A 24,757-nucleotide genomic window follows, 5' to 3' on the forward strand; every position below is an offset into this window, starting at 1 on the left:
AAATTATAGAAGAACAGTATTCCTGAAACATTTGTACTTTTAAATATTACTTAAAGATTTTGCTAGGGGACATTGACTAGATCTGTCATTATCCTATAGTCCCAATTATTTCCTAAACATAGCTTGCATGTATATATAGGAAGCGTCCAAGTAAGAGTGGTAGGGCAATTTTTATGGGTTCAGAATTGTCTAGAGAAGGCAGTTAAGAAATGATTGTAGATTAAATCATGTTATTCAAATAATACTGGGCTGTGATACCAACTATTGCTAGAAGATAGTATAATTGGGAAGGGAAAAGATGAAATTCTATTATTTGTATTAAAATTATAATGTATCAAGCAACCAGATAGAAAATATACTACCCTCAATAGAAAAATACTACCCTCAAATATTTGATGATATTAAATATTTATTAAAATTTTAAATAAAAAAATATGTGCCCCAATTATTATTATTTTTTTTTTAAAAGAAGTAGAGAGAGATTTCCATATGTGTGTGTAAGTTTATATCTCTGGTCACCAGACATCAGACTTTAATGTTGACACTCTTAAAGTTCTTCCCATTAAAATCAGGAACAAAGTATAAGGAGGGTTCCTACCTCCACTTTTAATGTTGTTTTGCAAATTTTAACCAGTTTAGTAAGATGTACCATGGAAATTATAGGCATAACTTATAGAGATGAGATGATATCTGCAAGGAACAATGACTGATTCTTGTACCTAGAAAGTGACTCAGTTAAAAACTAGCAATTGCAGTAAGAATTTAGTAAAGTACCAATATAAATACAGATTAATGGTTTTCCTTGGGCACTCATTAAATGTGGATGGATTTTTGGTTAAAACAGGAAGAAAATGAGAACTAACTAAAATGTAAAGGATGTAGAAGAAGAAATCCTAAGATATAATTAAAAAGATATGCTAACTCACTTTTAGATAACTTAAGTGATTTAATGTAAAATAATATTGAACGGGTACTGCTTTAGACTGTTTGACTTGTTAAATGATATAAGAGGAATTTAAAGCCAAGTTGGTGTAGGATATTTGAAAATAACTCCATTTATCATTAAACTTAAATGTGTGTGCATGTCATTAATTACTGTTACATAAAGCCGTGAATAATTGTAATTTTGTTGAATTCAAATTGCAGCCTTGGTAGATGAACCCCTTATTCATGCAACTACTTATATTCCTTTGATGGATAATGCTGATTCAAATCCTGTGCTTGATAAGAGAGAGGTTATTGATCTAATTAAACCTGACCAAGTAGAAGGAATCCAGAAAACGGGGGCTAAAAAATTGAAGACTGAAACCGACAAAGGTAACACATAGCATGCAACAGTTTGTTGTATTGAAGAAACACATTTTTGAGTTCTGGTGGAGTCGAGGAAATTTTCTCATAGAAATAATGAATTGTAAAAGAATAATAGAATCTTTGTACTAAAAGGCTTATTGGTGGTTTCTAGTCCAGTCTGCTAAGTTTTGTAGAGCTGGACTCTTGAATTTGACTTCCCTAAGATTTCACAGTTGTTTTGCTTTGGCTGTGGTCTCTTGTGAGGTTTCTATGTTAATTCACAACCCATCTTTTACTACTATTTTCTTAACAGACTTTATTTTTATTTTTATTTTTAAGAGCAGTGATAGCTTCACAGCATAATGGAGTGAAAAGTACAGAGAATTCCCATATACGTGTTGTCCTCACACATGCACACATCTGATTTTTTAAACTTACCATGTTACTGAACTATTATAACTCTGGGCTTCTTTTGGTCTAATGGGTTGCAGTTGCTTTTTACAAAGAGGAAGTTTGTACTTGATATTAAGAGCTTCCTGGGGAAATTGGGTGAATCAGGGGATGCTTGATGCATGGATTTTTTTTTAATGTCAAGATTGTTTGTAGATTTTTTTTAAATTATCTTTGTGCTTATTTTCTCCTGTAAAATTTGATTCATATGTCATGAGTATTAAATGAGAATATTAATGAACATATCTGGTATAGATATCAGCATACTAGACATTTGGATGTTTTTAAAGTGAGAGCATATTGGCACTTTAAAAGTATTCCACAATTTGATCAAATTTTTAGTTAATGTAAATTATTCCATAGTATATTAAAGATGATGAACTCTTTTTTCTCTCTTGCCTGGTAAACATTTTTTGTTGTTTGACCTGAAATGTAAATCTGTTTTGGTTATTGACTTTCTGGGTCAAGAAATTTTGATGCTTAGCTTTGCTGAAGTTATTACTTGTGTTTCTTAAATGCCAACTTTTTATTTTTTTGAAGAAAATGCTGAAGTGAAATTTAAAGATTTTCTTCTGTCCTTGAAGACTATGATGTTTTCTGAAGATGAGGCCCTTTGTGTTGTAGACCTGCTAAAGGAGAAGTCCGGTGTGATACAGGATGCTTTAAAGAGGGTAAGCATATTTTTAATCATGGGCATATTTGGGAACAGAGATGAGAAGTTCATTGAACAAGGATTCCCTGAGTCTCCGTTGGTTAGATGTCCAGCTCTTGGTTTCGGCTCAGGTCATGATCATGGGGTTGTGAGATTGAGCCCCATGTCAGGCTCTGTGCTGGGTGTAGAGCCTGCTTGAGAGTCTCTCTCTCCCTCTACCCCTCCTCCTCTGCTTGCACTCTCCAACAAAAACAAAAACAAACAAAAGTTCGCCAAATAAGATTTTTGCTTAGAGGAATAAATTCACATTCCTATCGTTCAGACTCCAAAGCACAGTCTTATTTAATTCCAGAGTGGCTTCAGAAATTATTTCTTATATCCATACTAATCATTATACTTATTTTGTCAGGTGTTGAGTCATCTGATATTTTGACAAAAATGAAGTGCTTATAATGAGTAAGATGATTTGATGATTTATAGGATTTTAAAGTCATTTGGCACTTAACCTTGCTTTGCACTGCTTGGAAGTATTGAAGGCAAGGTCAGGTGATTTCTGGGTAGACTATATGGAATGTTTCTGTGACTCAGTATAGCATACTTCAGAGAACCTGGGAGTGTGTGTGTGTATATGTATGTATATGCATATGATATCATACTTCTAAAATAAGTGATTTGGATGGTAGAATTACTACTATGACTGACTAAAATATGTTAAAAAACAAAAACACCACCACCACCACCACCACAACAAAAAAACCAAAACAACCCCCCCAACAAAAGATAATCCATTGAGTTAATATTTAATTTCTCATGAGTCATGCTCACTCTATTTTCATGTATACTGTGTCATGCCGAGAAAGGTGATAAGTTTTCAAGTGTTACTTGTGTGAGATAAGATGACATGGTGTCTGATATTCAATATTAGATATTGGACTTAACTGTTCTTATTCTAAACACCCACATACTAACACACACACAGCTAGCCACTTACCTGCTTTAAAACCATGAGTGGCTTCCATTTTTTCTTCAGTCCAAGCCATCCCCCTCACCTGATTACTTTTTAGTAGTCCTAGTTGATGTGTCTGTATCATTTCCTCATAGAAGGCTAATGTGAATTTCCCTATCTAAATTGTTCTCTCTACTATTCTTTCTCCTAACTATATGGACTTTTTTGTCATAGCATTTATCATAGCATATTAAGTGTGTCTATACTTCAGAGGATCTGTTGACAGTGTATTTTACAACTCTGGAATTTTATAATGCTTTTTGAAGGGTCTCCACATGGTGCCAGCAATGGCCTAGAGTAAACAAGGAATTCCAGGGTTTATCAGGGTATGTGTGGTGACTATGTGTAACTTTGGCTACAAAATCGACTATTCAGTTCCAAGAAACTTTCTTGAAATTCTTATTTGAAGAATTTGCCCTTTCGTTTACTTTATTTTAATTGGGTAAGTGTATATCTTAAAAGGGTGCTTAGTTATTTGTGGGGATAAGGGAAAAGCCTCTAGCTGAAGTTACTATGCCGAATGTTTGAAATTACTCCTCTTTAAAATTGAAAATAACTGCTTTAATTGTTCTTTTCTGAGGATGTTGGTGGTGGCTTATGGGGGCAAGAATAATTATTTTATTGTCTGAGATTGCTTTGAACTTTAGAGACTGGGTGGTAAATGAGCCTCCCCTTGATAGCTGTTTTAGACAGGCCAAAGAGGAAGTTGGGTACTCTTAATGATAGCATTTTAAAATAGAGTATTTTGCAGCTTCACATTTTTCCCCATCTTTGGAACTATTTGTTTTTTTGTAAAATGTTCTGGAACCACTGGAGTGGTACTGTTCTCACTTGTAGGGATTCAGTATCTTTGTCCTCTGTAACTGCAAAAGTAAGTTTAGTTTCTCCCTTTCCTGTCATAACAACTGCCTTGATCAGACCTTTTAAGAGATGGCAGGGTTCTAGGTATAAATAAATCCCCACACCTAATAAAGATTGCTCCAGGTAAAGGGTGAAAGTAAGTGCAGGAGCACCAACACAGGATAGAGATATAGGAGTTAGAGGACTTGCTGACCAGTTGGATACGGTGACTAAAGAAAGGTCTAGAATGAATGCTTATTATTCCTCGAGTCACTGGATAGCTTGTGGTGATTGCGGTATTTATGAACGCTTTGCTGAGCAGGAGAGTGTAGAGGATTATGAAAAATTTTAGGAAGTTGTTTTAGGCATCCTTTGGATCATTTAAGTGGGTATATTCATTTCACAGTTGAATATATATTTTCTGGAGTTGAAAAAATATTACTTAGGGTGTGACTTAGGAAAGTAATCTATCTCCAATGCACATGGTAAATGTGTGATGTGGGGAGTGCTAAGAAGGTTTAAGAATGAGCCCTGAGAAACATCAACATGTAAAGATTAGGTAAAGCCACCACAAAGAATATGAAGAGGAGCAGCAACACCAGGAGACAGTGGAATCACAGATGCTTAAGGCGGATAGAGAGTTCACAGGTGAGGGGGAAAAGTCAGCAGTGACCTGCTTTAGAGAGATCAAGGAGGATTAGGATGGAAAAATTAGATGTGATATCCTCAGTAAAAGCAGTTTCATTGGAGTATTAGACTGTAAATAACTATTAAATAGGAAAGGTGATAATGTGTCCAGTTTGAATAATCTTAGATGGGAAGAGGAGAAAAAGTGCTAAAGGGGTTGCAGACTTGAAGAGGAGATTTTATGTTGTGTGCATGTGTGCTCGCATGTGTCTTTATCTTTAAAGTACAAGACACTTGTGTTTTATATTAGACCTAGGTTAATATATTGGGTTCTGGAGTCACATTTCCTGGTCATATCTGAGTTCTGCTATATTGAGATTTATTTGGCTTTAGGTAAGTGACTTAACCCGAGTGCCTCAGTTTCCTTATTTCCCAAATGGGAATGATAATCAGGTTTTGAAATTAAATGAAATAATATATAGTAGGTGCTTAGAGTTCCTAGCATACAGTAAATGCTCAAAAATGTTAACTGTTAATGTAATTATTAGTAAGAAAATATTTGATTTGATAATTTGAGTTGATTATTAATTTCTTAGTGTTGGCCTTTAGATATACTTGCCTCAATTATGTGATTTACAACTTTAAATTTTAATTCTTTTGACTCTGCTATATAACAGGAAGAAGTCTGCCTACTTAAATTTTTTCCTATACTTTCTCCTTTTTGCCTCTAAACTTTTGTTAATTATAGCACTTGTTTGTCAGATACTTAGAATACTTAATGTTTGTTTTGTGACTGTAATTTTCATGTTTGTTTTCGTCATAGTTTCACAGATTAATGGTGGGTTTAAAGCTTATCTGATAACTGTTTTTGGACATAGTTTCTGTGTTCATTTCTTGGTTGGCTGAAGTTCTTTTTCTTGAAATTTCTTCAAAAAGGGCTCATAGGAACTATATTTTCCAAATTCTGGCAGATGAAAATGACTTTTTTGGTCATTATATTTGAATGATAATTTGGTGGGGTATAATATATCTGGGTTTCACTTTCTAGAGAATTTTTCACTCTTGCTTTACTATTCTCTACTCATATAGCTGGATAGATGTCTGAAACCATGCTGAATTTTGTACTCTTCTCATGTAGTTTTGTCAGACTACACACTCAGAATAAAAACATCCTTTGGGCAATCTTTCCAAGTATTTATTATTTATTGGACTTTACCAGTGTCCACCTACTATACAAACATCAAGGGATTCAGCTTCTTTTAAGTTCAGCAGTAAATTTAATAATGTTTTGGCCTTGACACCTGTGTCCTCTTTCAATATTTCTTTGGGTAAAGCATGTATTTTCAGTCATGAGATTTGCCCCTTTAGCATAATTGAAATAATGGGTATCGATTAAGTATATGCCAAATCTCTACCTGTTGTTTTTATCTTTCACATTTTAATCCTTAAAAAAAAATTTTTTTTTTGGTTTATTTTTCTTTCTTTTTTACTTTTCTCCATCCTGGATGCTATGTCTTACCGTAGTTCAGCAGCGTGTCTTTTTCTGTTCTCTGCTTCTAGTTGGATTTTACTTCTCAGATGATATAATTTTTACTTTCGGTTTGGGTTTTGCCAGCTCATATTTCATCTCATTCTCTGGTCTTTTCTTTGAGCTTATCTATTCTCATGAGCTCTGTTCTTTGCTCTTGTTTTTCCAAAAGTGACTGCTGTAAGATTTTTAATAATCCTGGCAATATTTTTTGACACAATTTTGTCTGCTCTTTTACAATCCTTTTTGGGTGATTTTTCTTCGTTTGTTGTTATTTTTGTTATTTTCCTTCCGTTTTTCATGTATGTTGCATAGACTTGATTTTCTTTTGAAGATTTTTTTAATTTATTTGAAGAGAGCACAGAGGGAGAGGGAAAAGCAGGCTCCCTGCCAAGCAGGAAGCCCAGTGTTGGGGCTGGATCCCTGGACCCTGGGATCATGACCTGAGCTAAAGTCAGATGCTTACCATACTGAGCCACCCAGGCGCCATGACCCTATTTTCTTTTTAATCAGTACTCTCAGTGAGGGTGTTGCTCTTGGATCAGCTCTGTGCCTGGAGATTGATAATGGAAGGACCAAGGGTAGCTGCTGTTTTCCTCAGGCTGTGTGTGAAAATAAGTTGTTTTAGCCTTTCCATCTTCTCAGATAAAAAACTTCACTACTATGGGGTACATGGGTGGCTCAGTTGGTTAAATGTCTGCCTTCAGCTGAGGTCATGAGCCCAGGGTCCTAGGATCGATTTCTATATTGGGCTCTCTGCTTAGTGGGGACTCTGCTTCTCCCTCTGTCTGTCCCTTCCTCTGCTTGTGTGCTCTGTCTTTCTCTCTGTCAAATAAATCATAAGAAAAAAAGATTTCACTGTGGAGTCCCACTATAGAGAATTTCTCTCGACTCTTCCTCACTAGCTGCTCACTTTGTAAAGTTTGTCTGTCTGATTTCTTCTTTTCTTGCTTCTTGAGCTCTCCTTCCAAGAAGATTCTTACCTTCTGTCTTTGTTCCTGATGTCAAGTGGAAGATTGTTGGTTTTTCGTTTCAGGATATGCTGGTTAATTTCAGAGAACTAGGCACTGGGGCACTTCTATAGTCTTGTGTATTTTGACAGGGTTGTCAAGCACTTGTATTTGATCTGCACTAATTTTGGCAGTCTTTTCTGATGTACGTTTTGATATTACAGATGATTGTTTCATTTTGGTTGTTCTCATTTTGGTTTTATATTCCTCTTTTGATCTTTTAGGAAGAGAAGAAGGAGATTGCTATCTTGACTCTGGGTTTAAAACTGGAGACTTAAAATTCTTTGTAAAAAATTTATTTCTTGGTTGTTATGTATCCTATTGTATGCATCAGAATATAGAATGATACAGTGACTTTCATGAAAGTTATTTCACTGAGTAGTACTTGAACATGATTCTGCTTTATATGTAATTGTGAACTCTGCATCGGCCTAAGAACACTTTGTTAGATACTTCATTTTCATAATTTTCAGTAGCTCATGTTCACTCTTACTAATTCTGTATTGATTTCCTAATTGTAGTCAAGTAAAGGAGAATTGACTGCACTTGTACATCAGCTTCAAGAAAAAGACAAGTTACTTGCTGCTGTGAAGGAAGACGTGGCTGCTAGTAAGGATCGGTGTAAGCAGTTGACTCAGGTGAAATTCTTGAATTTAATGCTTATGTGTTCTGAATCAAAAGCAGTGAGGGATTTCAGAAATTGTAATCATAGAAATTGCTTGTTATAGCAAATTTATACCCAGGAAGAGTCAATTTCTTACAGAATTTTGGTGATTTCTCACTTTTTCATATTGTAACCTACAGTTGAATTACAAATTTAAAATAACAGTACTCCGAAGTGTATTAATTTCAAATAACAGAAGCATTTGGGCATTGGGGGTATGTTTCATTTGGGTCTGACCTATTATTAGTTTCGAAGGAAGCATAGAACTGGTTATTTAAATCCAGTAGGATAAATGTGGAACTCTTAATAGCTAATTTTATTTATAAAGGTTCTTGTGATAAATATTTATAATTTTTAATCAATGAAGTTCTTCAAACCCCAGAAATATTACTCTAAGAGGTTAAAAAAACCCAAAAAACCTTTAAAAATTATGTAAAGATCATGTGAAATGATAAAAATTTCTAATTAGAAAATAAGTCCTGGGGATATAATATACAGCATGGTAACTATAGTTAGTAATACTGTGTTATGTATTTGAAAGTTGCTAAGAAAGCACATCTTAAAGGATCTCATCATGAGAAAAAAAAATTGTAACTATAATGGTGATGTTAACTAGACTTATTGTGATCATTTTGCAATATATATAAATATTGAACCATGTTGTGTATCTGAAACTTACATAATGTTCTGTGTTAATTATATCTCCAAAAAAAATTAGGTAGACTTATTGAAATTCTATGGAAAAATGTGGTCTTATTCCTCCTGAAGTACTTGTTTCTCCTTTTAGGAGTTAAATATAGTAAATGAGGTTTTTTTTTAATCTTTCATAAAGCTACTTGATGACATTATGAGGATGGCCTCATTTGAATATAATACCTTTTATGTGAATTTGAAGTAAATAAAAATTAATGGAAAAACTTGGTCAGATTAAGATTAATCGAAGTTGTTACTCAATAAATGTTACTAAAATAGCATGTTTCCTTAAGATTACACACTTTAGTACAGTTTTATGTGGCTATAATTTTCAGACTATAATTTAAAGATTAAGAAGTTATCCACTTGGTAGAATTCATTGAGCTATATATACTTATGACATGTATACTTTCTTCCCAAGTGTATTATATACATCAGTTAACACTTTGCAGATATAAGTAAACTCTTATGGGAGGAAACCATCAGTCCATAAAAGTTTTAAGTTTTGGCGGTGCCTCAGTGGCTCTTTCAGTTAAGCATCCCACTCTTGATTTTGGCTCAGGTCATGTCTCAGAGTTGTGAGATTGAGTTGTGTCCCATGCTGGGCATGGAGCATACTTAAGATTCTCTTTCTCCCTCTTGCTCTGCCCTACCCCCATCCCCCACCCCTGCATGCGCGCATATATTCACTTCAAAAAAAAGTTTAAAACTTTTCAGTTTTTTAGAGGAGGGAGTATAAACTGATGATGTCTGCAGGTTAAATTTAAAGTTGGTTGGCTCTCTTTTACTTTGGTAATATTTGTTCTAGGAGCTCATAATAGTTGGAATACAAAATGAAATCACCCTTTTAAGATTTGATTTGGGAAGATAATAAAACTTGGAATTCTGATATTTTACTTTTCCTTCTTCCAATCTTCCATTCTACTATAAGCATCTTTTTATCTTTTCTCGTAGCAAAGGGACTTCTTTTTTTTCTCTGCTAGGTTATTTTTTTTAAGGTTTTTATCTAAACCCTAATTATTTTGCCTTAAAACTATTCTTTCTTATAATCAAGTTAGAATGTAGGAATTATTCTAGGTTTAGCTCTTTAACTCTTAGACCAGAAAGTAGATTTGGAATAAGAGTAGATGGAACAACAAAGTGTTTATGAAAGTAGCTGGTGTAAAGCTAGATGCAGGTAAGATGCAGAGACAATTTCTTTTTTAAACCTTTGACCTCAAGCATATACTTATTACAAAATTCATGATTGTCTTACTGACATCAGTTTTGCTGATGCTAAAAATGTTTTTAAAATTATAATCTTATGGTATTTATTTTTAAATAAGTTTTCATCATTTTTTTCTGGTTTATTCTTCTAGGAAATGATGTCAGAGAAAGAAAGAAGCAATGTGGTTATAGCAAGGATGAAAGATCGTATTGGAACATTAGAAAAGGAACATAATGTATTTCAAAACAAAATGCATGTTAGTTATCAAGAGACTCAGCAGATGCAGATGAAGGTATCTTTTTATTTTTTGAAAACAAAATGAAATTTTGCATTCATTAATTAGCAAACTTCAGGTGCCTAATATGTGCAAGGGTGTGTGCTGGGCAATGGTACAGTGACTAGTTAAACTGGCTCCCTGTCTGTAAGTAAGCACCTTTTTGAGGTAGATATGAGGCAGAGGCTCAAAACTGACAAGTAAATACTCCATTACAATGTAGTAGTCCTGCCTTATCCCTTTTCACTTTCTGTGGTTTCAGTTACCATGGTCAGCTGTGGTCTGAAAGCAGATGATTCTTCTGACATACTGTCAGAGGGTCAGTAGTAGTCTAACACTGTGTCACAGTGCCTCCGTCATTACCTTCCATCTCATCATGTAGGCATTTATTATCTCACATCATCACAAGAAGGGTGAATTCAGTATAATATATTTGAGAGAGAGAAATCACCTTCATATAACTTTTATTACAGTATATTGTTGCAGTTCTATTTTTAGTTACTAATCTCTTAACTGTGCCTAATTTATAAATTAAAGTTTGTGATATGTATGTATGTATGTATGTATGTATAGGGAAAAGACATAGTATACCTATGGTTTAGTACTCTGCAGTTTCAGGCATCTATGTGGGGATCTTGGAAGGTACTACCTGTGGATGGTAGGGGATTACTGTAGAGGTAAGCAGTGGATGCTTTGGAACTATTGAGATGGGGAGTAGGGAAGAGGAGGATTATAGGGAAGACTTATTAGAAATGATAATGCAGACTATGTTGAATGTTTTAAAACAATTAGGCATTATCAGGTAAAGAGTGAAGAAATGGGCAGTGAGTTATTGGTGTGATTCCTTAGTCCCATTCCTAGAGGTGGTTGTTCAGTGAGTCTATTTTGGGGCCCAGGATGGAACTTTTCAAAATTTTTTATTAACATGTAATATATTATTAACCCCAGGGGTACAGATCTGTGAATCCCCAGTTTTACACACTTCACAGCACTCACTGTAGCACATACCTTCCCCAGTGTTCATAACCCAACCCCCCACCCCCCACCCCCGGCAACCCTCAGTTTATTTTGTGAGATTAAGAGTCTCTTACAGTTTGTCTCCCTCCCAATCCCATCTTGTTTCATTTTTTCCTTCCCTACCCCCCACAGCCCCCAGCCCTACCTCTCAAATTCCTCATATCAGAGAGATCATATGATAATTATCTTTCTCTGATTGACTTATTTCGTTCAGAATAATACCCTCTAGTTCCATCCATGTTGTTGCAAATGGCAAGATTTCATTTCTTGTGATGGCTGCATAGTATTCCCTTGTGTGTGTGTATTTTTGAATTTATTTATTTGACAGGACAGAGAGAGAAGGAATAGAAGCAGAGGGAGTGGGAGAGGGAGAAGCAGTCTTAATGCTGAGCAGGGAGCCTGATAGGGGGCTCGATCCCAGGATGCTGGGATCATGACCCGAGCAGAAGGCAGACGTTTAATGACTGAGCCACCCAGGCGCCCCTATACCACATCTTCTTTATGCATTCATCTGGGTTCTTTAGGATGGAGCTTTTTAATGAGTGCATCCCAAATGTTTTTGATAGAGGTTGCCCAGTGATAACAGTTCATAAGAAATGCAGTAGAAGTTGTGTTTGGAAATCAAGGGTAGAGTGAGGAAGAGATCTAGAGATGCAAATAGAAGCCCTGTCTTAAAGGGCCTTATATACCTGAAGACTGGGGAGCTACTAAAAGAGTTTATGGAACTCAGTGGTGTGATTATATTAGTATTTTTAGTTATTACTCTGCTAGCAGTGTGGAGAGTGGAATGAGATAATTGCAAGGCTTTTGCAGGAATCCAGGTCCAAGAACAAGGGCCTAAAATCAGATGTTGACAATGAAGGGTTGAGTTTGAGTGATACAGAAGAGTTAGTAGATTGGGCTTAGTGATGGAGTGTAGGAGAGAGCAAGAGAGAAAGCTGATAACAAAGGGTGATGACTCCTAAGGTTTTGGCCAAGTGACTTGTCTCTTGTCTTCCACCTCTCTTCTTTCAGCATTTCAGAAGGTTCAGTTCTTACTCTCTTTTCTACATGTTACTTGTTTTCATGATTCCAGTTAAGTCTGGTTGGTTGGTTGGTTCTCTCTCTCTTTCTCTAAGATTGAAATACCATTTTTATCGTTGATGAAGAGGCTGTTGAAGAACATGGTTTGTGTTGGCTTATCTATTGGGTGTGTAATATTTAGCCTATATGATCTTTCTGGGCCAGTGATTTTTTTGAATTTTTTCCATTGCTAGCTGATGGTTCAATTTGGAAGCTCTCGTCATCACCTCAAATTTAACATATGTCTAAGATCAAACTCTTGCTTTTGATCAAATTCTTATTTTCCAACATCCGAGGCATTATTATCCTCATGCTTGAATCATTTTGGTTTTTCTCTCTTGCCCAGTTTACAGTTTTTTTCTGAAATCTTTAAGATACTTTATTTCAAGGTACTCTTGCATTCATTCAGTTCTTAGATACTTCCTTAGTTTATTATTTCATACTGGAATAATTATAGTCGATTTTTAATCTCTCATTTCCATTCAAACACGTAAGTACTGTCAGATATTTATTTCTTAGATATTATTTTGATCACATTGCTAGTCTGTGAAAAAATTTATTCTTCACAACTTTCAAAGTCCCAATGTTTTCCACAGAAAAACACTAAAAAAGAAGAAGTGAATGAATCTGTTGTCAGGTTCTTATAATATCCACTGCTTTGTGCTTTCACTTGACCTGATCCTCTGTCTTTTCAACCCCGAGTGGTGTGAGATATCCTTTCCCATTAATAAATGGGTTATTGAAGAATTGATTTTCCTAGTTTCAAATTATTTTTTTCTTTTTCTTCTTCTTAATTGCTACTTACTATTAAGTATTTGTAGTACTCTTATTGAGGATGGAAGTTGATTTATTTTTTTCTTTTTCTTTTTTAGAAGCCAGGATATAGGTTCTATGTGATATGTTCTCTGAAAGATAAATACATATACTTTAATTTCTCTCAATTAGGTTTTCTTAAAATTAAGATTATTTCACATTTTAAAATAAGACCTTTTCTTACGGTAATATGAGATTCGTGTTCTTTATCTCTTGGTTCTGTAATTCTGAAATAAGAAATAAAGGCCAGAATTTTTTATTTTTTATTTTTTTAATTTCTTTTCAGTGTACCAGAATTCATTGTTTATGCACCACACCCAGTGCTCCATGCAATACATGCCCTCCATAATACCCACTACCAGGCTCACCCAACTTCCCACCCCCAGCCCCTTCAGAATCCTTAGATTGTTTTTCAGAGTCCATACTCTCTCATAGTTCATCTCCCCCTCCAATTTCCCTCAACTCCCTTCTCTCCATTTTCCCATGTCTTCCATGTTATCTCTGCTCCATAAATAAGTGAAACTATGTGATAATTGGTTCTCTCTGCTTGACTTATTTCACTCAGCATAATCTCTTCCAGTCCTGTCCATGTTGATACAAAAGTTGGGTATTCATCCTGTCTGATGGAGGCATAATACTCCATAGTGTATATGGACCACATCTTCCTTATCCATTCATTTGTTGAAGGGCATCTTGGCTCTTTCCACAGTTTAGCAACTGTGGCCATTGCTGCTATGAACATTGGGGTACAGATGGCCCTTCTTTTCACTACATCTGTATCTTTGGGGTAAATACCCAGTAGTGCAGTTGCGTGGTCATAAGGAAGCTCTATTTTTAATTTCTTGAGGAATCTCCACACTGTTCTCCAAATTGGCTGCACCAACTTGCATTCCCACCAACAGTATAAGGCGGTTCCCTTTTCTCCACATCCTCTCCAACACACATTTCCTGTCTTGCTAATTTTGGCCATTCTAACTGGTGTAAGGTGGTATCTCAATGTGGTTTTAATTTGAATCTCCCTGATGGCTAGTGACGAAGAACATTTTTTCATGTGTCTTTTAGCCATTTGTATGTCTTCACTGGGGAAGAGTCTGTTCGTGTCTTCTGCCCATTTTTTGGCACGATTATCTGTTTTGTGTGTGTGGAGTTTGAGAAGTTCTTTATAGATCCTGGATATCAGCCTTTTGTCTGTGCTGTCATTTGCAAATATCTTCTCCCATTCTGTGGGTTGAAAGGGGCCAGAATTTTAGAGAATAGATTTTTGCATGATGAATTTGCCATCTATTTGGTTATAGCTCAGTTTGTGAGAATATGAATGTGTTAGGCATATTTTCAGTTTTTAAACTTTTGATTACTAAAATCTTTTCATTAAAAACTACAAACATAAAATTGATAAAGGATCAAGATAGGGTTATTCTGTAGGAGTCTGTTGGATAGGAAGGAAATTCTAAGTCTTTTATTTCTAAAACAACATTTCTATTTGTATTTATTTTACATTTCCAGTATGATAGCAGCTAACATCCACTTGCATTCTTGAATGTTGTGGCAGCTTGTATTTACTTTGCATTCACCACAATCAAAATGTAATTTATCCTTGGGGTGCCTGGGTGGCTCAGTTGTTAAGGGGCTGCGTTTGGCTCAGTTCATGATCCTGAGGTTCTGGGATGGAGCCCCACATCTGGCTCCCTGCTCGGCGGAAGCCTGCTTCTCCCTCTCCCAGTCCCCCTGCTTTTGTTCCCTCTCTTGTTGTATCTCTCTCTGTCAAGTAAATAAATAAGTAATTATTGAAAAGAAACATAATTCATACTTTAAATTTGTTTATATTTATTTGAGAAAGATGGTCCAAACTTCATTCTATTGATGCCTTTTATATTCTCATTATAATGAAGTATGTTTTAAGTTAGCTTTGGCAGTCATTGTTTGTAAATCTTACGTTTGTAAAATACTTTTAGTTCCAGCAAGTTCGTGAGCAGATGGAGGCAGAGATAGCTCACTTGAAACAGGAGAATGGCATACTGAGAGATGCTGTCAGCAACACTACAAACCAGCTAGAAAGCAAGTATGTTCCCAAATGCTTTATTTTTCATTGAATGGCAGAATTTTTCATTGAATGGCAGAATATTTTCTTGAACCATCAAAATCGTGTTTGATAGTAATAGATTAGACTTCTGTGTTTTACATTGGTTTCTAAAATGAATTAATTTTCCAAAACAATTTTCTTGCTATGTGAAGAACCTCTTCAGCTAAGCTATGTGATAAACACTAGTGCTAGCCGTGCAACATTGTCTACAAATATATGAAACTGAATTTCTAAGTTTTAAAACACCTGTCCCTTTTAACAGCAGTTCTTAAGCTTTATTATTCAGAAAGGCTTCTGGCATGTTCATTAAAAAAGCATATTCTTGAGTCCTACCCCTAAAAGATTATAATTTAGTGGCTCTGAGGTGGAGCCCAGGAATCTGTATATTAAGACATAGACCTTGTGAAAGTCATGAAATTGGCCCTGGTCTATGCTTTGGGAAACTGTGCCTTCGAGAAGAGTTAGTAGCATGGTTACAAGAATAATAAGCACTCTGACTGATTTCAGTCGATTTTCAGAACAGCCGTTTTGAGGGTGACGCTGTTGATTATGCTCATGAGTATGTGGTCATCCATTTTTCTTGATTATGGTGATTTTAGAATTTGTGTAATTGTTACCAGGATGATTCACAAATTATAGTCAGCCAAACTTCATTATTAGTAGACATAAAACATTTTCTTTTCAATTGGCTATAAGTGGAATTACTCAGAAAAACAGGTATCAAATATGTTTTGTGTATTCTTTTTATGTGTTTGTAATAACGGAAGGTTCCTAATCCAGTTACTGTTTTCAGGCAGTCTGCTGAACTAAATAAACTACGCCAGGATTATGCTAGGTTGGTTAATGAGCTAACGGAGAAAACAGGAAAGCTACAGCAAGAGGAGGTCCAAAAGAAGAATGCTGAGCAAGCAGTTACTCAGCTGAAGGTGATCTAGTCCCACCCCTTTTGTTTTCATTTCATAAATAATGTAGGTATTCAATTCAGGGACCTAAATGTGTATGTAGGTTTGAGAAATGCAGTTTGAGGTTTAAAGGAACCTGTAATTTAAGTACTCTGCCTGTGTAGATGCATGTGTAGTAACAAGAGAATTGAATCTGGGCTTCAGACTGAAGTTAAAGACTGAAGAAATGAAAAATTAAATTTGCTGATTGACATAATTTCTTTGGGTGGTTAGGGTTCACATGTGAGGCAAAAATCAAGTAGTTAAAATTACCTTTAATTTATCATCCATAACTTGGATTTTTCAGTAAGTTCTTTAGAGTATATTTTTCTTCCAGTATTGGAATAGATGATTTTCTTTTGCATAAGACCAAGAACTGCTTTAGTAGCTTTCACTTGAGCCATAGTATTAAAAAAAAAAAAAGTCACAGTTTTTTTTTAGATACCAGAAGGATACTTGGTACCATTAGAAGCTCATGTTGAGAAGTCATGCATGGGGTTGCTTAGTCTACAGAGGAATAGATTTGTTTCTTTTGTACCTTATAGCATATGCATATTGAGTAGAGTTCTAAATAGAATTGTCCTTTCTTCCTTTTACTGGGGAGAGGATTTATTGAACACATACTTTAATTTGTGTAAGTATATTAGATTCCTACCTAGGTCATTGGTAGAATCATACCTTAATATCAGTTTCAGAGTGGTAGGGGTTAAAAGAACTTTGAGAATAAATGAAGGTGGAAGTTTGTTTTCTTGGCATTTTCATGGCTCCCTCTGGGAGATTAATATAATTATCCTTTCTTTTATGCAAAATTTATCTTGCTGGTCTGTTTACTGCTGGCACTTAGAAATAGGGCAGTTCTATATGGATATGGATAAGGAGATAAATGATAGTAAAGACTATAGTCATCATTGAAGTGTGCTGGACCTCAAAATTTGAATTTTAGGTACCTACTGGGATTTAGCAGTAAAGATACTATTTTGTCTTTTGAAAGCCTATCAGCTGAAGAAAATAAAAATGGAAAACAGATCTTAACTAAATAGATCAGATAAATACATAGTAGTAGCTATAATGATCTACCTGCACAAATACTTGGTTTTTGTAGCTTGGAGGGTAGAATGACTATGGCTGATATCTTTGTATGTTTTAAGTCTGGATATATCTGCCTGTTTTATTAATGTGGGAGACTGATGGAATAAGCAGTTTTATGACAAGAGTAAAGAGGAGGATGCTTTTTTTTTTTTTAATTTGAAATCCTGTGATTATGCTGACTTACTCTTTTTCCAGGTTCAACTACAAGAAGCTGAGAGAAGGTGGGAAGAAGTCCAAAGCTATATTAGGAAGAGAACAGCAGAGCATGAGGCAGCACAGCAAGGTAAGGGAGAGGTATTCATGTAAATTTGGTATATAATCCTGGGTTAAATTTGCTCCCCTCTTGGTATTATGCTAAATGAAATAAGTCAATCAGAGAAAGACAATTATATGATCCCTCTGATAAGAGGAATTTGAGAGGCAGGGCAGGGGGTTGGGGGAGTAGGGAGGGAAAAAATGAAACAAGATGGGACCAGGAGGGAGACAAACCATAAGAGACTCTTAATCTCAGGAAACAAACTGAGGGCTGCTGGGGAAGAGGAGGATGGGAGGGATGGGATGGCTGAGTGATGGACATTGGAGAGGGTATGTGCTATGGTGAGTGCTGTGAATTGTGTAAGCCTGATGATTCACAGACCTGAACCCCTGGGGCAAATAATACATCATATGTTAGTTAAAAGAAAAATTTGCTCCCCTCTGTATATATGAAGAAAGTGTGATTTGACATTTTTTGTTTAGGCCATTGAAAGTAGCTTTTGCACTTTCAGAGTACTTTATTTTTTTAAGAGTTGTTGGAGTTCCTAAAATAAATTCTCTACTAGCTTTATCCTGAAGCATTAAATTGCAAAGAAAATTATAGTTTATAATGGAGTAATAGGAATCTAGTTGTGTGTGTTTCCTTTCTGTAGTTATTCCCTTTGGTTCCTTGATTACCTCTTTATCTTTTGTTTGTAAAGGAGGACTGACTCACTTTCTGTATTGTGAAGAGAAAGAGCATTACCATTTCAAATAGCTGACTTAAAACAGTCTACTTAAATGCTGACTTTCATTACTTACTCTTAATTTGATGAATCCATCTGGGGGATAATGGAGCTTGTATTATGTGTATTATTTGTCACCGTTACTCCTTTTCTCCTGTAAGAGTCAGTGTAGTAAAATACAGTTCGAAACAGTAGGATAGATCAAACAGTTTTGGGTTTTTAGACCTTCGGTTTCCTCTGATTCTCCATTCCTGCCATCCCTCCATTCCCATATTTCCCTTTGGTTCAATATTTTAATATACCCAACATACTTAAAGGCTTTTTTCTTTATATATGAAGTTTATGTCAATGTTCAGATACATTAGCTTATTTTTTAAATTTACATTTTACATTTCATCAATGAAGCACGTATGAATGTTGACAAAAGAATTGATCTGTAAACTGAATATATTTCTCTATAAACTATGTAACTGTAAACCGTAAAACCTCACTCTGACCAGAAGCAATCATTTTTGCTTCTAGTATTGTCTATCATATTTGTAAATACATGTATTATTTGTACATTTACTGCTTTCCCTTAATAGGCATCTGTTGATTTTTATTACAGGAAATGAGGTCTTAACTCCCACACCATTCCTCCCACCTTCCCCTCATTCTGCCAGCATGGTTACGCATACTTCTTGATCATGTCAGTATTCATTGTTGACATCATTATTACAGTGTAGCTTAGTCCTGAGCCAAGATAAATATTAAAACTGCAATTCTTCCCATGAACGATGTTTTCTTTCCTAGAGCTAATTACTGCTTTATGTTTTTAACTTGTTTGATTTTTATTTTATGATTTAAAATTTTACCTATGGTTAAACTATTACCCTCTCTCCTCTGCCTGTCTCTCAACATATGAGGTAGTGGAGAATCTTTTCAGATTTTCCTGGGGATATCCCTCTGGAGTCCTCTGTCTTCCTGTTTAGGACTTGTTTGTTTTCTAGGTTGGCTCCATAGCTGTCTTCCTGAGACTACCTGGATTCTGGATAGATACTATGTTACTGCCATCTTTCTTGCTTTCCTTCTTCATTTAATTGCATATCTTTGAGTCCCATGAGAGCATGCCTCTAAGTACATTTGTTAAGGTTTTGCATATCTGAAAACGTTTTTATTTTTTCTGTCTTCATGCTTGATTTGTAGTTTGGATGGAGAGTTCTAGGTTATTGATAATTTTCCCCACAGAAGTTTGAAGGCATTAATTCAGTGTTCTGACTTTCACTATTGCTGGTAAAGAAATATTACGCTCTTCTGAGTTCCAATCCTGGATATGACCAGTATGTGTAATTATAAGTCCTTTTTTGAGTTCTGTTTCATTCTGTTATTGGTGTTTTGTTATGACAGGAACATCTTTTAAAATATACACACACTTGCATTTTCTTTTTTTCTCTGTATTTGCTTCTCTTCCGTGGTGGTTGTGGTGGTGGACTTGTTTGTTTTGTGGGGCTAAGAGGTAGCTCTCATGATACCTAGTACCTCCATTTCCTGAGACTTCCCAGATTTTTCAGACACCTTCCCCTTCCATGTTAGTGATCATCTATCTCCCCATTCATTTTATCTTAATTTCTGGATTTGGAGTTAATTCATTTCTGATTGCATCAAAGATAGTTTGTGTTTGTTTCTCATTTTTTGTTGTTGTTGTTTTGGGGTCATTGCTAATAAGAGAAGCAGAAAAAAGTACAACAGAAAAGTTGTATTTCATTCTACACCAGAACATTTGTCAGCCCTCAACAACTTTCTCTCTTTTCCAGGTAGGATAGTATGGGGAATTTATAAGAAATTCATTAGATAACTTACTAAATTGTCTTTGGGGATATAAAGAATGCTTTCAAGAAATGATACAACACTTTTAAGCATCCATGTACCATTAACTTAACACATTTTTGAGAATGTATTGTGCACCAAGCCTTGGGCACTGCTCTGGATATAGAGAAAAGGTAATTCTGATCTCAAAGTGTACTTTGTAGGCGAGGAGAGGAATTAGTACAGTGTGGCAGGTTCTGTGATAAAGGTAAACCTGGACTACTCAGAGGAGCCATGTGCAGGCGGGGGAAAAGAGGAGAGATTCAAGGAGTTTTCTTCTAGAGGAGATAATGCCTGTGCTAAAGATGAATAGTAATAACCATGCAAAGGAAGAGAACTTTGTAAAATGCTGTTTGGTTACAGATTTACAGAGCAAATTTGTGGCCAAAGAAAATGAAGTACAGAGTCTGCATAGTAAGCTCACAGACACCTTGGTATCAAAGCAACAGTTGGAGCAGAGACTAATGCAGTTAATGGAATCGGAGCAAAAAAGGGTGACCAAAGAAGAGTCTTTACAAATGCAAGTTCAGGTATCTAATTCTCTTTTTGAGAAAATCTGTGTCTCTGTAGAAGAGAGAAGACCATCTACTTTATCCTAATTGTGGAGTGGTGATGAATAATTATAACTTAATCTTTGAGCAGTTGTTGCAATATGGTGTGTTTGAATATGTGCTTAAAGATGTCCTCACTCAGTCTTAAATTGTGTTAGATTAGGAACAACACAACCTATTCTTAATTTACCTTCTATATCAACTCTCAAAATATAGTGCCTAGTCATTGTTGTTAAAATTATGGCTTTTGGAATCTGAGAATGGCTTTTTAAAGATAAACGTAAGTTTGTACCTCATTTAATTCATGTATATTGGTATATTTGTTAATAGCATACTTCCTCCCCCCTCTTCTTTTTGGTCGTTATTTATGTAAGGATATTTTGGAGCAGAACGAGGCTTTGAAAGCTCAAATTCAACAATTCCATTCCCAGATAGCTGCCCAGGTAAATGTGCTTTCATATTGTTTGTTGTTACTAATATATATTATAATAATGATAACATATTATTACCAATATATAATATAAATACATATAATTTAATAATGATATAATAGAATATAATTCTTAGCCATTAAATTAATTGTCTGAATGCCTGTTGAGTGCTAGGCACTGGATTAGTAGTTGGGAAACTAGTCTGTGAATCAACACTGATAGTCCTGTGACTATCAGCCCAACACTGTGATAATTATATATATAGTGTTGCGGGAAAATACCAAGAAAGAAGTCCAAATCCAACTAATGGAAAGTTTTTACCATAGGAGGAAGAAACGTTCATAATCTTGACTCAAACAGAAGAAATTGCCCAAATGGTGTTTAGAATAGTGGTTTATGTATTAAAAATGCTTACTAAATACTCACTGGCCATAAGGGAAAACTTTATATACCCTCAGGTGGTAGCAGTATGTTAATAATATAATACAGTATGTTAATACATAATCTCAGATTATTTGTGCAAAAAGATCACTTTAAAACTTCTGTTTAGCAAGTGGGGACACCTTCCGGAGTTTTGCAAGTTGTATTGTTAGACCTGTTATACTTTGGCAACATTGTTTTTTAACATAGATGTAGTCTAAAGTGTATATATCTATAATACAATATTAAAAAAGAAAAACTTCTAAGTACTTATTTCTGTAACATGTACTGTTCATTTCAATTCCTCAACTTCAAAATTCTAAAAATTGTAGAAAAAGTACTAGTTTTTTCTACCTTAAAAAGTAATTTTAACATTAAAAACTTGTTCTTGAATTTCAGACCCCAAAATTTTGAGATTTCACATATTTGTTTCTAGTTGTTTTCTTTGTAGAGACTGTAATAAAAAATGAACTAAGAATTTTTTACTATAGAGGAGGATGTTTGTACATATGTGAATGTACATGTATATATAAATTACCAATTCAAAGTGGATTGAAGTCTTAAGTTATTAGCTGTGAGGTAGCTCTAGAAAATTTATCAGGAATTAAATAGAGAATGCTATAAGTATGTATTTGAAAAAGAGGAGCATGGTTATTACTAAATTACTAAATTAAGGTAACTTAATTGTTACCTTAATCATGAACTGTATCATTTCTTTATGGGAAGTTGTTATTAAGATAAAGATGAAACATGGCCTTTGTAGGTGTTTTTCTTGTATATTGTTACTTGTCAGTTATATAATTTCCAGGTCTGGCAATTTGTTTCATTTTAACTGCTTTATGCAGTATAATTCCCTGATACTGGTTGTTGGTGATCAAGTTGCTTTCAGAATAATAGCTATTTATTGAACACTCATCATGGGCCAGATATTGCCTTAACAACTTGATATACATTAATTTCTTTAATTTTTAAAGCTGTTTGATTATTGTACAACTTTTAGACTTAAATGCTTTTATGTTGATACTGTTTTTCTTTCTTAGACCTCTGCTTCAGTCCTAGCAGAAGAGTTACATAAAGTGTAAGTCTGCCTTTCTACACTTCTCTTATAATTGCTTAGTCACCACTAAATGATACCTGTTCCATCAAAACATGATTTGCTTTATATTCTGACTTATTCAGAAAATACTCCTACCTACATCTGGAGCAACTTTTGCTCTCCCCCTTACCTCAGTGAGTTGAGTTCCTAAACATTGCACGAACACATTTGTGTTTTTATGTCTTCATCGTAAAAAGAGTTGGGGAACCTTTTTTTTATGTGGGGTTTAGCAGTGAAAGAGAATTGTGATTTGAGATTAATGGAAGTAAATTAGTTTTTGTGCCTCATAAGTAGTTATTACCTACACTGTATTTTAACTATATGGAGATACCCAAAACAAGGTTCTGTTTTTAGTGTATTGTTTAGTTTACATAGACATGGCTCACTTGAGTTCAGAAGATCTAAAATCTGGCTTTGGCATTACCAGGTTTGTGAGCTTGAACAAAATACTTCTTTTACCTCAAGTTTTAGAACAGGGGTATGTATTTTAGGAAGTTGTAGAATGTATATGATAGATAGTACTAAACTGAAAGGAGCTACAGAAATGGAGGGTACAGATGCATGAGAAACTACTTAACTAAGCGTGAGCATATTAAAGGCTTTTAATCTTTTGATTTGTGACTTGACTTCGAAATGTTTATTGAATATAAAAATGTACTTCCTGTTAAAGGATTGCTGAAAAGGATAAGCAGATAAAACAGACTGAAGATTCTTTAGCAAATGAACATGATCACTTAACAAGTAAAGAGGAGGAACTTAAGGTACAGTAATTCTGATAAATGGCAAGTTATTTTGTAAGCATTGAATTATTCTGATAGGGTAATCAGTATGACCATCTATGAAAAATGGAAAATACTCTAAAGTCATTTAAAATGTGTGTCTCTTAATTAAGCTACAAAATCCTCGTTAGCCTTCCAAGAAAAGAAGTTCAGAGGATTTTCTCATATGATGCAATTCACAATAATTTGGGAAGTTTGCTAAATAACAGGAATTGATGATTTCCTTTTCCTATTTAAGAAATTGTGATTTGAGGCCTTCACTTTGAGACCTTTACTTAGGTAGAAGAGATGCTTTACAAGCATATTTACATATTTTTCTTTCTTATTCTAGGACATACAGAATATGAATTTCTTATTAAAAGCTGAAGTGCAAAAGTTACAGGCCCTGGCAAATGAACAGGTAGATTTTTTATAGCTGTTGAGTGTTTACGTCAGAATTTGACCTTGTCTATACTTACTTCCATTGGAATTGCAAGCCCTAATTTCATTCATATACATAGTAAATATAATGGTTATTTGTGTTTGGTTACATGGCATATTGTTGAAAGCCTCTTCTATTTGACCATGACTGTTACAACCCACCTAGATAGTACTATTTTCATGTTGAAACTCATGTTTGATCAAATGAATTGATCACTTTTCGGATCTCCAAAGAATCCACTAAAACATTCTTAATGTGCTGATTTGTTTTAGCCTTCTGCTATTTAATCAAAAAGGATAGTTTCATTTGGATAAAATTTGATGAGTGAGAAGTACAAAATACTGGACAGCAAAAAGTATTGCAAAAATACGTAGATACTGCTTTAACATTTACTTCAAATATATGGAAATGCAGCTTTTCAGTACATAAAAATAAGGGAAAGAATGGTTTTGAGTGCTTCCTAAGAAATGATTTAATTCTCATCCCATTCCAAACACAGGCTGCTGCTGCACATGAACTGGAGAAGATGCAAAAAAGGTGATTAGAGTGTTGCTGTACATGGAGCCATTCATACATTTATGTTCAAGTATAGTTGCATAAATTATTGCTACTCATAACTGAGAGTTGTGCACATGATTTATGTAAACCTTAGTGTGAATTATTGATTTTTTTTTCTCATAGTATTCATGTTAAGGATGATCAAATAAGATTGCTTGAAGAACAGCTACAGTGTGAAATTTCAAACAAAATGGAAGAATTTAAGGTGTGTGATTAAGCTTGTCAGCTGAGCTTCGAACAACCTACTAAAATTTTCAGTTGAAACGAGTCTAATTGTACTAGTTTTTATATGAAATCAGCCTGAAGCAATGTTTCTGTAGTTTATTTGGGGATTATACGACAATGAATGTTACACTTTTTGCCTGGATTATCTGTTCTTATAATAGACTTTTGAAATTTGTTTTGCCTCAGTCTTTGCTCTACTGTGGTTTTC

At 34.8% G+C, this 24,757-nt stretch overlaps 1 protein-coding gene across 5 annotated transcripts in view; it reads left to right on the plus strand.

Moving 5' to 3' along the window:
• The window catches only part of KTN1 (kinectin 1), a 101,951-nt gene that overhangs the window by 31,766 nt on the left and 45,428 nt on the right, over window positions 1–24,757 (plus strand). For all 5 annotated transcript variants that reach the window (XM_059182167.1, XM_059182169.1, XM_059182171.1 and 2 more), the window contains exons 4-17: window positions 1,147–1,317; window positions 2,281–2,411; window positions 7,925–8,041; window positions 10,119–10,259; window positions 15,086–15,192; window positions 16,007–16,139; window positions 17,439–17,526; window positions 20,432–20,598; window positions 20,994–21,062; window positions 22,511–22,548; window positions 23,237–23,327; window positions 23,677–23,745; window positions 24,266–24,303; window positions 24,448–24,529. In XM_059182167.1, the coding sequence (XP_059038150.1) occupies window positions 1,147–1,317; window positions 2,281–2,411; window positions 7,925–8,041; window positions 10,119–10,259; window positions 15,086–15,192; window positions 16,007–16,139; window positions 17,439–17,526; window positions 20,432–20,598; window positions 20,994–21,062; window positions 22,511–22,548; window positions 23,237–23,327; window positions 23,677–23,745; window positions 24,266–24,303; window positions 24,448–24,529 (1,442 nt within the window). The remainder of the gene's footprint in view (window positions 1–1,146; window positions 1,318–2,280; window positions 2,412–7,924; window positions 8,042–10,118; window positions 10,260–15,085; window positions 15,193–16,006; window positions 16,140–17,438; window positions 17,527–20,431; window positions 20,599–20,993; window positions 21,063–22,510; window positions 22,549–23,236; window positions 23,328–23,676; window positions 23,746–24,265; window positions 24,304–24,447; window positions 24,530–24,757) is intronic.

The sequence above is a fragment of the Mustela lutreola genome, chromosome 7 (genome assembly GCF_030435805.1).
Source record: "Mustela lutreola isolate mMusLut2 chromosome 7, mMusLut2.pri, whole genome shotgun sequence".
NCBI classification, from domain to species: Eukaryota; Metazoa; Chordata; class Mammalia; order Carnivora; family Mustelidae; genus Mustela; species Mustela lutreola.